General features: G+C 37.5%; 1 protein-coding gene across 3 annotated transcripts in view; it reads left to right on the plus strand.

The window, feature by feature from the left end:
* Positions 1–12,270, plus strand: part of SH3BGRL2 (SH3 domain binding glutamate-rich protein like 2) — a 289,787-nt gene extending 277,517 nt beyond the window's left edge. For all 3 annotated transcript variants that reach the window (XM_011969320.1, XM_011969318.1, XM_011969319.1), the window contains 2 exons: positions 4,804–4,884; positions 8,098–12,270. In XM_011969320.1, coding sequence (XP_011824710.1) covers positions 4,804–4,884; positions 8,098–8,109 — 93 coding nt within the window. In that variant the 3' untranslated portion in view covers positions 8,110–12,270. The remainder of the gene's footprint in view (positions 1–4,803; positions 4,885–8,097) is intronic.
* Positions 12,271–14,835: the final 2,565 nt, after the last annotated feature.

Here is a 14,835-nt window from a genome sequence, read left to right on the forward strand (position 1 = left end):
GAAGGAGTTAATTACCTTAAGTAAAAATTTCTGCTCTTTTGGGTGGATCCCATTCAATTTCTAGGTAAGAAGCACCCTGCTGGCAATACTGATAGGGCACTGAGTTAAACGTTCATAACATAAAAATAACACTTATAATTATTATGGGAGAAATACAGCTTAAGAGAAATTTTTCTTTTCTAAAAGTAAAAAATGTTGCCATTCTGAGATTTCTAAACATCTGACATTTCTAAATACCTTTCTTGGTGACTGAAACTTCAAGAATGGTTTCAGTTTAATATGGACAAATGGAGTATTGATAATGTTACATATTTTCTCTACATGAGAGAAAATGTTATATATACACTTTTTTTTTTTTTTTTTAATTGAGACAGGGTCTTGCCCTGTTGCTCAGGCTGGAGTGCAGTGGTGCAATTCTAGCTCACTGCAGCCTCAAAATCTGTCTATTTTATGGGTGTTGTTTTATATATATGAAACTTGCATGTGAGAATTTACCTTATTTCCAATTTTGTGATTTGGGGCATTGGGATCATTTTAAGATTAAGGTTTTTAATTATAAACACTGAAACCTGAAATATAAATGTTAAGTCTCATTGTACCTTGCCTTTTGCTCTTTTACATGCACAATATTTTCGTGTTACCACTTAAATCTTTTGAAAGTAGAATTCATACTACATTTATAGAGATTGAGTGAGGCATTGCTTCTTATATTTTCTTTTTTAAATTTCATTAACTTTTCATTTCTGCATTTCACACTGACATTAGAGTTGTTTGTTTCTGTTTTTGTTTTGACACAGGCCCTCCCTCACTCTGTCACCCATGCAGGCTGGAGTGCACTGGTGTGATCATTGCTCACTGCATGTAGCCTTGAACTCCAGGGCTCAGTTGGTCCTCTCACCTCAGCCTCCCAAGTAGCTGGGGCTGCAGGCACATGCTGCCATCCCTGGCTAATTTTTTAATTTTTTGTAGTGGCAGGGGTCTCGCTGTGTTGCCCAGGCTGGTCTCAAACCCCTGGCCTCAAACAATCCTCACACCTCAGCCTCCTAAAGCTCTGGGATTACAGGTGTGAGCCACCCCAAATGACCATGTAAAATATTTTTAATCACATAGAGACAGATGGTAGCCTTTTAAAACAAGAACAGGGACAGCATTTTGATGACCAAGTTACTAGCCCTCAATTTTTTCTTCTCATTAGTATCTCTTCCCTTACCTATTCAGTTAAACAAGATGGGGCAATTTCCAAATAAGTATCTCTAGGAACAGGAATACCTAGGCTGGGCTTTACACCTGGACACAGCTAACAGTCCATTTAGGAGCAACTCTACTAGATTCTCCTTTGTTTTGTAGAATTCTGGAGTACCAAGGGATTTCACTAGTATTCTGATACAGAAAGAAAAAAAGTCTGAGAAGGTTAAAGGAGTTGATCAAGGTCATAGATAATTCATAGTGGTTTGCTGGACATCACATCCACGGTTGACTAAACATATACACCACTCAGTTTTCCAGAAATGAATCTGTGGTTGCATAGACAGTGGTTGGTGCAAGTAGAAGTATAAGACCCCTCTTGACTGGGTGTGGTGGCTCATGCCCGTCATCTGAGCACTTTGGGAGGCCGAGGCAGGAAGATTGCTTGAGCCCTGGAGTTCAAGATCAGCCTGGGCAACATAATGATACCTCATCTCTACAGAGAGGTGGTCTTTTTGTAGAGGGGGTTTTCTCTAAAAAGAGGGATTATCTTTACAATAATTTTTCTCATGTACATAGATGAATTTTTTGATTTTTTTCTACAGAAAATGAAAAAATAGCTGGGTATGGTGGTGCACACCTGTGGTCCCAGCTACTTGGGAGGCTGAGATGGCAGGATCACCTGAGCCCAGGAGGTGGAGGCTGTGGTGAGCTGTGAACACACCATTGCACTCCAGTCTGGGTGACAGACTGAGACCTTATCTCAACAACAACAAAAAAGATCCTTCTACTCCCCAAACCTGATGAATTAGAGCCAGGCCATATAGGGCCTTTCACATTATATTAAGGATTTTAGTCTGTATCTTACAAGGAGTGAGAAGTCTCAAAGGAAAGGATTTAAGCAGAGGGTGAGATCAAATCTGTTTTTATAAAAATCAGTCTGTCCTCACTTTCAGAGAATGATGGGGTGGAAATAATGAGATTAGACAAAGGTCGATAAGTTGGGGTGCTGTTGCAGAAGTCTAGCTTAGATCAGGTTGGTAGAGACCAATGTGGAAAAATTGAGAGGCTTAAGGGACATATAAACTAGTGGTTGAGGGAAGAAAGGAGTCCTGTGATGTGTTGATATCTAAGTTACAGGGCCCTGTAAATAGTGGTGCCATTTTCTGAGACGTCCAGTTTGTGGAGTGGAAGATCATGAATTGTGGTTTAGCCTGTTGTGTTTAAGAGTCTGTGAACAGTTAGTGGCTTTTATGGAACCAGAGCTCAGAAGAGAGGTCAGGGCAAGAGATGTGAATTTAATCAGGGCTATGGCTGTGAATGAGCTTCCCCAGGGAAAGACTTTCAGCTGAATAGAGGCTGAATATGGTTTAGAGAGAACAGGTATACTAAGTTACATACAGTGGATATCTTAAAGGATGGAACAAATCTAGCTGTAATTTAGCCCTCTTCCTCATCTTACCACATTCAGTATAGTCAACAAATTGTCAGGTAGAGAAAGTATGTTTTGAACAGAATTATTTCTTGAACTCCCATGAGGGAATTATTACTCAACTCTTTGGAAATAGCTTCATTACAAAGAATGTAAAATTTTCAGTCCATGAGATTTTGCCTGTATTTTATGTCAAACTTTGACCTGTTTTTGTGGCATAGTTAGGATCATATTTTGTCTTATAAGAAATTACAAATTTTCTTACAAATTCCATGAAATCTCTACATCCTAGAGCCGTTAGGAATCTCCAATTGCTCAGTGTCTCATGTAGTTTCTCAAATATTACGTGTTGAAATTGAACTCCAGCCTTCCCTTCAGATTTTTTTTTCTCGTCTTTTTCATCAAGCCAGAAAGTTCAGAGCCATTGTAATTCTTATTTCTCCCTAATCACCCCCATCAAATCCACAACCAAGGATGATCATTTCTACCCCCAAAACGTATCTGCAGCCCGTCTGCTGCCCTCTGCCATCACCCCGGCTGCCACCATTGCTTACTGCGATTGCCAAAGTATTCCCTTTTTTCCCCTGCTTTCCTTTTTGCTGCCCTTTTTCTGAGCCATTCTCTACACAGCTATTTAGGTGTTTTCTTAAAAGAAACTAGATCATTTGCTCCCTTGCTCAAAACCCTTATATGATTTCTTTTGGTACTTAAGATAAAATTCAAGATCATTTTCTTGGTTTACAAAGCCCAGCGTATGTTGACCCCTGTCCACCCTGCCAGCTTTGTGCTTCACTAGTGCTGTTCCCTGCCTAAGAATGCCCCCGTCCCCGTCCTTCACTTGGCTAACTCTATTCATCCTTCAGATGTAAACTTAAATGCCAGTTTTCAAAGAAGACTGGGCCAAATCTCTCTTTTCAGACATGTTGCTCCTTCTTGGCTTGGTCAAGGAAGGCCTTTCTTTAGAGCTGATCCTAAATGACAGAAGGAGCAGCCCGTGAAAAGCCTGAGGCTCCTGCCTTCCAAACCAGGAGACTCAATTACTAAAGCTTTTGGAGAAGAGGATGTGTACACACAATCAAATAATTCAAAGATTTTTTAATCAGACAAGGCACGCGTTGCAGGAAGTGAATCTCTACAAGTTTAGATGCCGTTGGCTTGGCTTAACAATGGATTCATTAGCGCTCAGTGACTCCAGCACACGTGGTGCCCCATACTTGGTTTCCTTTTGGGCAGGATGCATCCTAGAGTACAAAAAGTATGAATTTCAAGGTCAGTGAAACATGAACCCAAATATCAGTTCTCTCACTTATTAGCTGTCAAACTTGGACAACATATTTCTTTGCCTTGAGCCAGTCTCTAACTTGGCAGGCTGTGGTGAAGATTAAATAACATAACATTTATAAGGCACTTAGCACAAAGCAAATGCCTAAATGGCTGTGATCATCATTTGCTTACATTATTTATCCTTAGGATAAAGTTACCAAATTACCAAATTTTAAGACTGCTTTACATATGATAAATGCAAACTTTTGAAAAGAAACAGTTGAACACATTGACCAGAATTCCTTGATGCCTTCTTGTGAAGGTAGGAAGAGAAAAATGATTCTATGTTTGAGGCAAAGGTAAATATTATAGAGAATATGGTTTCCTTTAGTTTTTATTTGATCTTTTTATTCCCTCTAAGGAGATGGTCTCAAAGAATGTGGAAAACTTCAGAAGCAGAATAAGACACACTTTCATTGACACATGGAGACCTTTACAGCTTTGTTTACCCAGTGATTTTTTTCAAAGCCCTAGATAACAAAATATCAAGAGTGGAATTGGGAGGCAGTCTTCCATACTGAAGACCTAGAGTAAAATCTTAGGTCAGAGTGATTCCACACAGACAAATGTTAGTTTGGCCCACAAAGGAAAAGGAGTGTGTTCCTATTTCATTTCTGTCATCAAATGTTTTACATTTTAATCTGTCATAGGTTTTGGATTAAAAACTTGTTACATTCTTCATCATACTACAATAAATTTTTATGCGCAAGCAGACTAATTCAGCAGATTTATTTAGCTTTTCCCTGATCTGGACGGAACAATGGTACGTTTTTTACTTCCATAAAGAATTTGTCCAAAGCACCAAATAGAAAGAAAATTGTTTGCTTTCGTTGGTTTATTTTCTCCTTCTCTTTTTTTTCTAGGATTATGACAGTTTTTTTGAATCCAAGGAAAGCAACACAGTCTTTTCATTTTTAGGCCTGAAACCACGGTTGGCATCAAAGGTAGGTAAATCTTTTCTTATTCTTGTTTTAGAATTCATCTCTTTTGAGTTGTTCTTAGAGATGTGGAGTGACAGTGTTAGAGGAATGCATATTTAGTTTCTTAGTTTTGGGGGTTTTGCTTCCTCTCATGTGTAATTCGAGACTACCCAGTGTTAAAACATACAACAGAGGCTAGTTTTGGGTTTTTTTTCCCCCAATTTTTCAGTCGTTGCTATAAATAAGAATATTACCTTATTTCTAATTTATACCCCATTACTCCAAGAATTTAAGGTAGCAAAAACTAGTAGGTGCTTTCTGTTTAAAATTGCAATTTTTTTACTGTACATTTTTTGGAATAGCAGACTCAGAGTCTATTTAAAGGTGTTCTAAATTTACTCTCATTAGAGAAGAGATGGTCTATAATAATAAATGGTCAACCTTGAAAAAATCTTCAATTCCTTAATCAAAATATTTTGAAGCCACTTTATTAAGTCATATGTCTTAGAAAACATAAAGGAGCCGGGCGCGGTGGCTCAAGCCTGTAATCCCAGCACTTTGGGAGGCCGAGACGGGCGGATCACGAGGCCAGGAGATCGAGACCATCCTGGCTAACACGGTGAAACCCCGTTTCTACTAAACAATATAAAAAATTAGCCGGGCGAGGTGGCAGGCGACTGTAGTCCCAGCTACTCGGGAGGCTGAGGCAGGAGAATGGCATAAACCCAGGAGGCGGAGCTTGCAGTGAGCTGAGATCAGGCCACAGCACTCCAGCCTGGGTAACAAAAAAAAAAAAAAAAAAAAGAAAACATAAAGGAGCCAGTATTTTCTCATGTTTAGAACCAGAAATGATGTGTGTTATCACAACTTTATTAAGCTTGTAGATTCACTTTCAAAATAAGAAAAAACATTTCTTTATTAAGTAAGGTACTATTTTGATATTATTTCTTCTTTTAAAACACACATTTTAAAATTCTTTCTGATTATGAAAGTAGCCTAGACTCATTTTTTTAAATTGGGAAAATATTAAAAAAGGGTAAAATAAAGAATTAAAATCATCTCCCAGAGCTAACCACATTGACATTTTTGTGTATTTCCTTGCAGTCTTTATATACATAGTAATTGAGGTTTTGAGTGTTTCAAATTGAGACTGACTTCTAATATGTCTATTTTTAACACAGCTGAAATAAAAGTACCTTCCCTAGAACTTCCATGTCTGAAAGTAGTAGGTCTTTTGAGGCTACCCAGGATTTGTACCATCTCTGGCATACCTGTAGGAGGAAGGCGCAGGGACCCTCAATAACATAAATTATACACCAGCATCTGCAGTGCATAGCCAATGTGAAATCTTGCTTTGTTTTTACACCAGTAAGTCCACAGATGGTTGTGGGTGGTTTCCATGCACATGTTTTAAGCAGAGGCAAAACCCACACATACCATATTTAAAGGTTCTTAAAACTATTTTTATAAAGATGAAACATTTGAATACTTGTTAGGAAAATTAGAGTGTTTTTATAACATATTTCATCCAAAGATATTAAAAGTCCAGATTTATCTTCAAAGAACTGTAAAAAACTAGGATGGGGTAGTCTAATGGATACATAAATCCAGTGGGCATCATTGTCTATGCAAAACCTTTTAAAAAATATTGTTTGTTCCCATTTTCCCCAAATATGGAAATTCTTTAGAGACTGTGGGCTGACTTTTTTATTTTTCAAAGAAATGTATTTTCTCACTAGTTTCTCAGGAAACCTATGGTCTATGAAATATACATTCTCACATGGTTTGTGGCCATAGTATTAAAGTTGATCTTGGTGTCACTGAAGTTAACTTGATTTCAGGGGACCATCCCAAAGGTAGTGAGGACCCTGGACACCACCCCCATTCAGCCCACCGTTTTCAGGGACCTAAATCAGTTGTACCTGGGCAGGAGTATCTGGGACCAGAGTAGATGTCCATAGCACAAGCTCTGTGCCACTCTCCATGAACCATTTAGGGCATTAAAGGCTAATAGCAATTCATACTTCATCGTTGTATGAGAGAAGTGAAAATATCTTCAAGAACAATTTAGCATTTTCTCTCTTCTGATCTTTTATTTTTCACCTTGGTAGTGATTCATCATATAATCTACAGTCTAAAGCTTTGAAAGAGTGTTCACAGGTTTAATGTACTAAAAGATGAAAGCCCTCTTTTCTCTTTTCCTTTCCTACTCCCTGTGTAGTATACACACATAAAAAACACGGCAAGAAAGCCTATCAGGAAACATAAAGACATCATTGGCACTTATAATTGCTCTTACATGATAGGAGAGGACATTCACGGACCCAACAGGCACAGGTGCAGTGTAGGCTCTGACTGGGCTGCCCTCCATAGTGGGAGGGGCAAAGGCAGGCTGGAGGTCTCTAGATGGTGGCCTACAGGCCACATTTGTGCTGGATATGTTATTTGTCCTGTGAAGAGTTTTTAAAAGTATGTAAATGTTAGATGGTATGGAATCCCTGGTGGGGGTGGTGCGGTGATCTCAGTTTCCCTTGTGGTTAGCTGGAGCCCACAGTGGCTGGCCCATCATGATATCCAACTAATTCTGAGAAGGGGAGGCTGTTTCACCAATAATTTTTAGGTAGAAAACCGTCAAAGTTAAAATTTAGTAGACCCCAAGAAGGGCCTGTCGTAGAAGATTGTATTTTCAGATCCCTAGCTTTCAGGGGTGATATCCAAAGTAGATAACAACTGGTCCACATTGGATGCTGACCAGCCAGAGCTTGAACAGCCACAGAGGCCCCCTGTGCCAGGTGTCAGCTCTTTATCCATTGGCTCGAGGGGGAGGGTGTGCAGGGGCGGCAGCTGGGAGATTGGGGCAGCGACTCTTGACTAACAGGTATGGTCATACTAGAGTGGTTCTTCATCTTGGGTTGCTATTAACGAGCATCTCTGCAGGCCCTCTGAGCAAGGTAGCCCCCACCCAGCCATCCACAGGTGGAACAGTACCTCTGAGAGGAATCTCAGTAGGTCATTGAAAACATGCAGCTTTCTTTCCACTTCTATATTTGGCAGGTCAGGTGATGTGATTTAAATCTGGGCTCTGTTGCTGAAACCCAGGATTAGCTCTTATCAGTCACATGGAGGTGATTTGTTATGATTTTCAGCATCTCTCTTCCTGACATTTAAAAAACCCCTGCCAAGGGTGAATTTTCTTGTCGATGTAATGCAATAACTGACCTTTTTTTTTTTAAATAGGCAGAACCTTAGAGAAGAGTGGAAGATGACGGAGATGCATTTTGAAGCACCCCCTGGTACTCAGCACACACATGCTTACCTAATGCATCACTGTGACAAAAGCCACACGCATTATCAGTAACTTTGCTTGCCACGGAAAAGGTGTTTTTGAAAGATGTGGATATAATGAGAATTGCATGATTGCTTTAAGCCAAATCAGGTGGTGGATTTTTTTTTTTCTTATTTTATTTGCCTGCAGTTGCCTCACTCACCTGGAAATACTGTCACCTGTTACAGGTGTACTTTCTTAATGACTGAAAGATAAGTGGGTGGCACCATCAGAGAGAAAATGTTGGATCTGCCCTAGGTTATAGTAGATGCCGGAATTGCGTAAACCCACTTATCTTTAAGCTGCCTGGATTGCATCTTTGAAATTTGTCTGCCAAGTTGTTAGAATCTTTGAATCAGAAGGAAAAAAAGCAGCGCTGTTTGACAAAGGGTGTTGAAGATTTTTGCTGCAGAATCACTTACAAACATCACGGTTCCTGTGCTTTGTAATAACACCTGGTGAAAAAGTTAGATATACTAGATTTGTTTTAGTAATGGAAACTCTTACCCCTGTATATTATCCAAGCTCCTACAGATGTTTCCAGAAATCACTGTTGTAACATCAAGTGATCAGAACCAAGTTACTGGGATGACAATAATTGCTATTTGAAATACATGCTTCTTTATTTCTTGCAAGGGGCAAGTTTCATCCAAATGCCTAAGACTGCTTGAAAGATATATTTTAAGTGGTGCACTAATTAGATAGTAAATTTATAGGAAAATTGTCTGACAAGTATCTGAAGGCATTTTCAGCTCTAGCAATTTATTTATAATACATAAGTATTCATATATTTTTTAATGCAGCTCCCCTAACAGGCAGCTGCTGCTTCTATTTTGTGAAGGGACTATATTTTTTGAGAAAGGAAAATCTCAGTTAGATATATTTTGTGAACCCTTGATTAGACATATTAAAATATACCAATATTGTAGTAAAATTTAATTTTTCCTTATGTTACTTTTCATTTGCCTCTAACTTTGCTGGCTCATATTTCTGGCCAATGTACAGCCTCATATTTTTCAGAGTAATGCAGATACTTGTTCTCATTCCGTATGTGAGCACAAGTAAGTTTTCAGAGCAACACATATGAGAAAGAGAGTAACCCGGAATTGTACTTGTCAAGAAAAATCTATACTCCTATAGGAGTGGATGCTGATAAACATCGAACATATCTACTTCATTAGAGCAGAGGCTATTTTTCTGCATTATTGTCCTTATAACAGGGATGCTTAATTTTTTTTTAAACTAAAAGAGTTTTAAATTGCCAAACATGGGAACAGCCTTGAATAGGATAAATTTTCAGAGGACTGCCTAAAATATTTTATTCCTAGCATCCTGATTCTGGACTTTTCATTATAATCTGAGCAGGAAATTTATAAGAAATTGAAAGAGCAGAAGAATTACAGTCCTGTCACATGTGCCCAGCACTCCGCCTCATGCCTTGCTACATGTAGACTAGTCTAAAGAACTTGTTGAATGCTAAGGCTGAAATCCCAACCTGAGATTTGTAGTCCAGGATTACAACCAGAAGGAAAGTATGACAAATTTTTACTTAACTGGAGCAGACACGTGATCCACAATTTTCTCTTCAAGGGAAGCTGTTGTCAAATTATGGATATTACTGGTTAGTTGTCATTAAGATCCAGGTCAGATTCCGTTTGGCAAATCCCAGGGACTATCCAGGAATTTTTTTTTTAACTGGATATTGTGTCTGAGTATGTGAGTCTTCTGATAAAACTTAGAATTTCTTTTTAAGCGGTTGTAAAAATTGTCATGTTGTAATTCATTACTCAGCTAACATTTAGTCTACTCTTGCTAGTGCATGCCAAGAACCAACTTGGGAAGGTTGAGGCTTTGCAAGTTAACTGTTGGGGTTATAGGATCAATACCATACTTGCTAGACAAAGCTACCCAGATTTGTCTTATATTATAATTTTTGAGTTAACCACAGTATACCTATTGTGATTATAGTAAACAGACTAGTGGGTAGTAATGCTAAATTACCATCACAGTTATGTACCATCTCCCCATCCCTTTTTTTTTTTTTTTTTTTGATCAGCAAAGAAATACAGGAGACCAGCCTCGAGTGGTGCTGTACTTGTTATGAGAGAGGCAGCAGCACAGTGTGTGGCATTTACATGGTACCCAGGCTCCACAGAGTACCGAGATGTTGCTCTCTGGGACCACACTTAGTTCAGAGAATATGGGGTCCTTACTTGTATTCTTTTATCAGCTGATTTCAAAACATATAATAATAATTTTCTTATTCCCTTCTTTAACTAGCTGCCTTTAGATTTTGATAATCACAGTCTTAAAATACTAGGAACAAGTGGATGGGAATTGTAGGCATAGATTTCATATCAAGGGCATTTCAAGACAGAATTTTTATTTCCTATAGTAGGCTTGTTGGAGCAAAGGAAATGTGCTGCTAAAAATCAACTTATGCCATTTTGAAATTAGATAAAATACGGAGTGCCATCCTGCTAGGTGTGTACAGACCAGAAGAAAATTTAGTTGGGAAAATACTTGTTTTTCCAAATTCTGGTGTTTTATTACAATCAAAGAAGAGAAAAAAGCAAGGTATTTTTTCCCCTCAGACTCTAATATATTTTAGATTTGTTTCTGTTTTATAGATTTAATTCAACACTTCCACATAGATGTTTTTATATTACATGAATTTAATAATAAACTAAACTTATTTTTTGTCTCGTGTTATTGAAAAGTACCAAAGCTTCCTTCTGTTTTGTTTGTTTGATTTTACTATAGGGTTTTGCCTTTTCTAGAGATACTTTTCATTTAACAGCTTTTGTTAAGTGTCAGGCTACACTTTGCTCTGTATAATTATTGTTTTCAGATTTCAGTTTTTATGTTTGTCTCTTAAGGCATTGGTGAAATCTCAGATTTTATATTCAGCATAAAGGAGAATAAATTCCAGAAAGCACATATTCTGAAAATGGAGTGTTTGTTCCCTACCATTTTTCACACTTCTCTTAATTTTAGTTCTGTTTAGTTGAGAGGCTGTGATTTTACTCTTGCCTGTGAACCTCATGCATGAAAGTGGCATATTAAATTGTAAAAATACAAACAGATCGTTTGATCATTCAAGGAGCCAGGCATGAGGTCCTGCACGAGAGTATTGGGAGGACACCATAGATTCATCTCAGACACTAATCAGGACCGAGGATGGAATTAAATCACTCAGCCCCTGGGTTGGGTGGGGTGGTTCAAATGGATGACTGTGTGATCTCCTGAGTACACTGAAGCCACAGGCTGGTGGCTGTGTTCCCCGAATTGGGTACAGAAGACAAGGGCAGAGTGGCCGTGGCCCCCATTACCTTTGTAGCAGCCACATCAGAAAGCAGAAGAAAACAGTATTTCTGAAGGCATTGTCTGAGGTTGATCTCATCACTGAACAATTTCAAGCCCTGAGCACCAGAACAGAAGGAGGGCGGAAGAAGGGATCAGAGGGAACAAGCTGTAGGTTTGCAGAAATGTGTGAAACCAAAATGATCACTGCCTACTTGTGACTCAAATCTTCAGAGTTTTCTTAGTTCTTCTAGAAATACAAGTCAGGTTTGTTTTCATCCTTTCTGTCAGCATGGATCAAGCCCCTAAAATGTGGTAAGTATTGTCAGAGCAGGACAATATCTCTACTCTCAAGTATGAGGGGAACAGAAACAAAGCAGCAGTTTTAGCCGGGGTTCAATGATAGAGTGGAGGTAAATTAAGAGCCTACAGGCTGTGATTCACCATTTGAAACATTATACGTATTTTTGTTGTTATAAGCCATTTGAATTTTTAAAAAATTTCATACATGCAATGGAATATAGATATGTATATACACATATTATATATGCTAAAGTATAAAGAGTAATAATAATGATAATCAGCAAACCCCTGTGTGCCTACCACCCACCTTATTGCCTTTCCTTTGAGGTACCGTGTGCTCTTTCCTGAACCTATCTCTATCCCTGTCTGATAGAGGGAGCCCCTATACTGAACTTTGTGTTGACCATAGCCTTCTTGTCCTTCATCGCCTTATGTTCATGTATGTATCCTTAAAGAATAATAAATAGAATTAAACTGAATGTATTCTTCTGTCACCTCCTTTTTATGTTCATTGCCATCGGAGTTTTTTCACTGCTAAATATTATTCCATTATGAATATATTACACGTGTTCTCTTCTCCAGCTGGTGCTTATTGAACTGCATCTTTGTTTGAAATAGAAAAAGGTAATGTTGCTGTGAACATTCTTTTATGTGACTTCTGGTGTACATACTCAAGAATGGATGTATACTTGAATAGAATCGCTGGTTTGTACAATAAAAGCACATCATCAGTTTTAATAGATAAGGCCAAATTGCTTTCCAAAGTGCTAATTTATGCTCCCCAACAGTATACTAGAATTTGCAGCATTCTAGATCTTTTCCAATGTTTAAGATAATCAGAGTTGCATTTTTGCCAAGCTGGGGAGTATAAAATGTTACCTCATTGTGGTTTTATTTTGTAAATTTTTGATTATTAGTAAGTTGAACATGTTTTATTATGGGAATTCTTATTTCTTTTTCTTGGCAATCACTCTTCATGTCTTTTGCCTCCCTTCCTATTGAGTTTTGTTTTAATGATTAATTTTTAAAGTTTCCTTATATTTAATCTTTGATTGGTCAACATTTATTTAATCATTAAAGTGAAGAGAAACCAGAGTTGAAAGAAAACTTTTCTGAGGCCATTTCCAGAAATATGCTAAGCATGTGAATCTTTATTCTATTTGAGGAAAATAAAGTTAAATACATACATTTTTTCTTGTGTGCTGTTTCTTACCTTGTCAGCATCAGTCAAGAGTTGACTTCGGGAACTCCTCTGTGCTCTGGAAGGGCTTGTTCTTTGAAGCCATTTTAAAGCTCATCAGTTCCAGTTATTTCATAATAAATTAATGCTATTAATGTTATAATTTAGTTTTCTGCTACAGAATTTTACCAACAAGAAACCTTTATATAGACTGTTTAAATATGCACATCTCCTTAGTATGTCACCATATAATGGGCCTATGGCAATAGGCCAAAATGATGTTACACTTAAATGAACATTAAAAATGACTTATTTAAGTAATAGGAGATTGTATTGAACCCATACCCAGTTAAATAATCCTTAAGCTGAGTGAGGTAGATCGGCATCATGCTGAATATGACCCAGTGTATTGTGGTGGCGGCATGTTCCCATGGGTAAGCCAACTGGCAGGTAGAAGAACAAGAAACTTGAATGCAGTCTTACCTGCTGGGCCCCTGCTAATTGAAAGCATGACATTTTTGATAGACTGAGGACCCTGGCTGGCATTTGAAAGCATATTAACTGAAAAGTTGGTGTTGCTTATAATGAATAGGACAAAGATTTAGACCTTTTTGTAAAATAGCACTCCACACTGTTGTAATATACATCATTTGTGGCCCTATAATAATAAAATCCATTATAATGAAACTTTCCACTAAAAAAGCTCTAGCACAAGAATCTATCATACTAATGTTATAGAAACGAAAGCTCTATAGTTTAGAACAGTGCTATCCAGTGTGGTACCAACAAACCATATATAGCTATTGAGCACTTGAATTGTGCCTAGTTGACTCTGTGATATGAATGAAAATATATTCCAGATTTTGAAGACTTAGTGTGAAGGAAAGAATGTAAAAAACGCATTAATAATTATTATATTGGTTATATATTGAAATAATATTTTAGATATATTGGGTTAAATTAAGTATTAAAATTTCTCTTTCCTTTTTGTTAAGGTGGACACTAGAAAATTTAAAATTACATATATGGCTCATATTTTTACTGGACAATAGTGTTCTGTACAAACCTCTTTACCTGAATTTACAATAGAGAAATTAATACCTTTAAGAGGCTTTTTGGGTTTTGGCAAAATGTTACCTTCTTTCCTTTGTGATACTGAAAGGAAATGTGAACATCTTCAGGAACATAATTTTCTAACACTGCTGCCAAGATAAATATTTTTCTCATTTTGCTTTTTTGTCCCTCTAGGTTGAAGCACTTTTTGTAGTGAAAGAGAAGGTTCTTTTTTTTTTTTTTTTGTTTTTTTTTTCGTGGAAAAACAGAATAATGTTTGTGTTTCTCATAATATGTGACATCTCTTTATGTGTCCAGTCTCTTGTTACTACATCATCGTATAAACTCAGTCTCTTGTTGAATTGGTTTCTGTGAACTAACTCATGTGGCATGTTTGTATTTTTAAAAATACATTTTATTGTATATATTTAAGGCATACCACATGATGTTATAAGAAACATATTTGTAGTAAAATGGTTACTATCATGGAACAAATTAATGTATTCATCATCTCACATAGTTACCCATTTTCCCTCCTTGTGACAAGAGCAGCTATAATCTATACCTTTAGCAAAAATCCTGAATAGAACATGCTGTTAACTACAGGCCTAATGTTGTGCCTTTGGATCTTTAGGCTTGTTTATCCCACATATTTGCTACTTTATATCCTCTGACCTACATTTTTCCACCTTGCCCCCCCAACCCAGACTTAATAACCACTGTTTTATTCTCTCTATATTTGACCTTTTTTTTTTTTCCAGTTTATCCATGTTGTGGCAACATTATCTCCTTTTTTAAGGCTGAATACTAT

The sequence above is a fragment of the Mandrillus leucophaeus genome, unplaced genomic scaffold (assembly GCF_000951045.1).
Source record: "Mandrillus leucophaeus isolate KB7577 unplaced genomic scaffold, Mleu.le_1.0 Scaffold882, whole genome shotgun sequence".
Lineage (NCBI taxonomy): Eukaryota > Metazoa > Chordata > Mammalia > Primates > Cercopithecidae > Mandrillus > Mandrillus leucophaeus.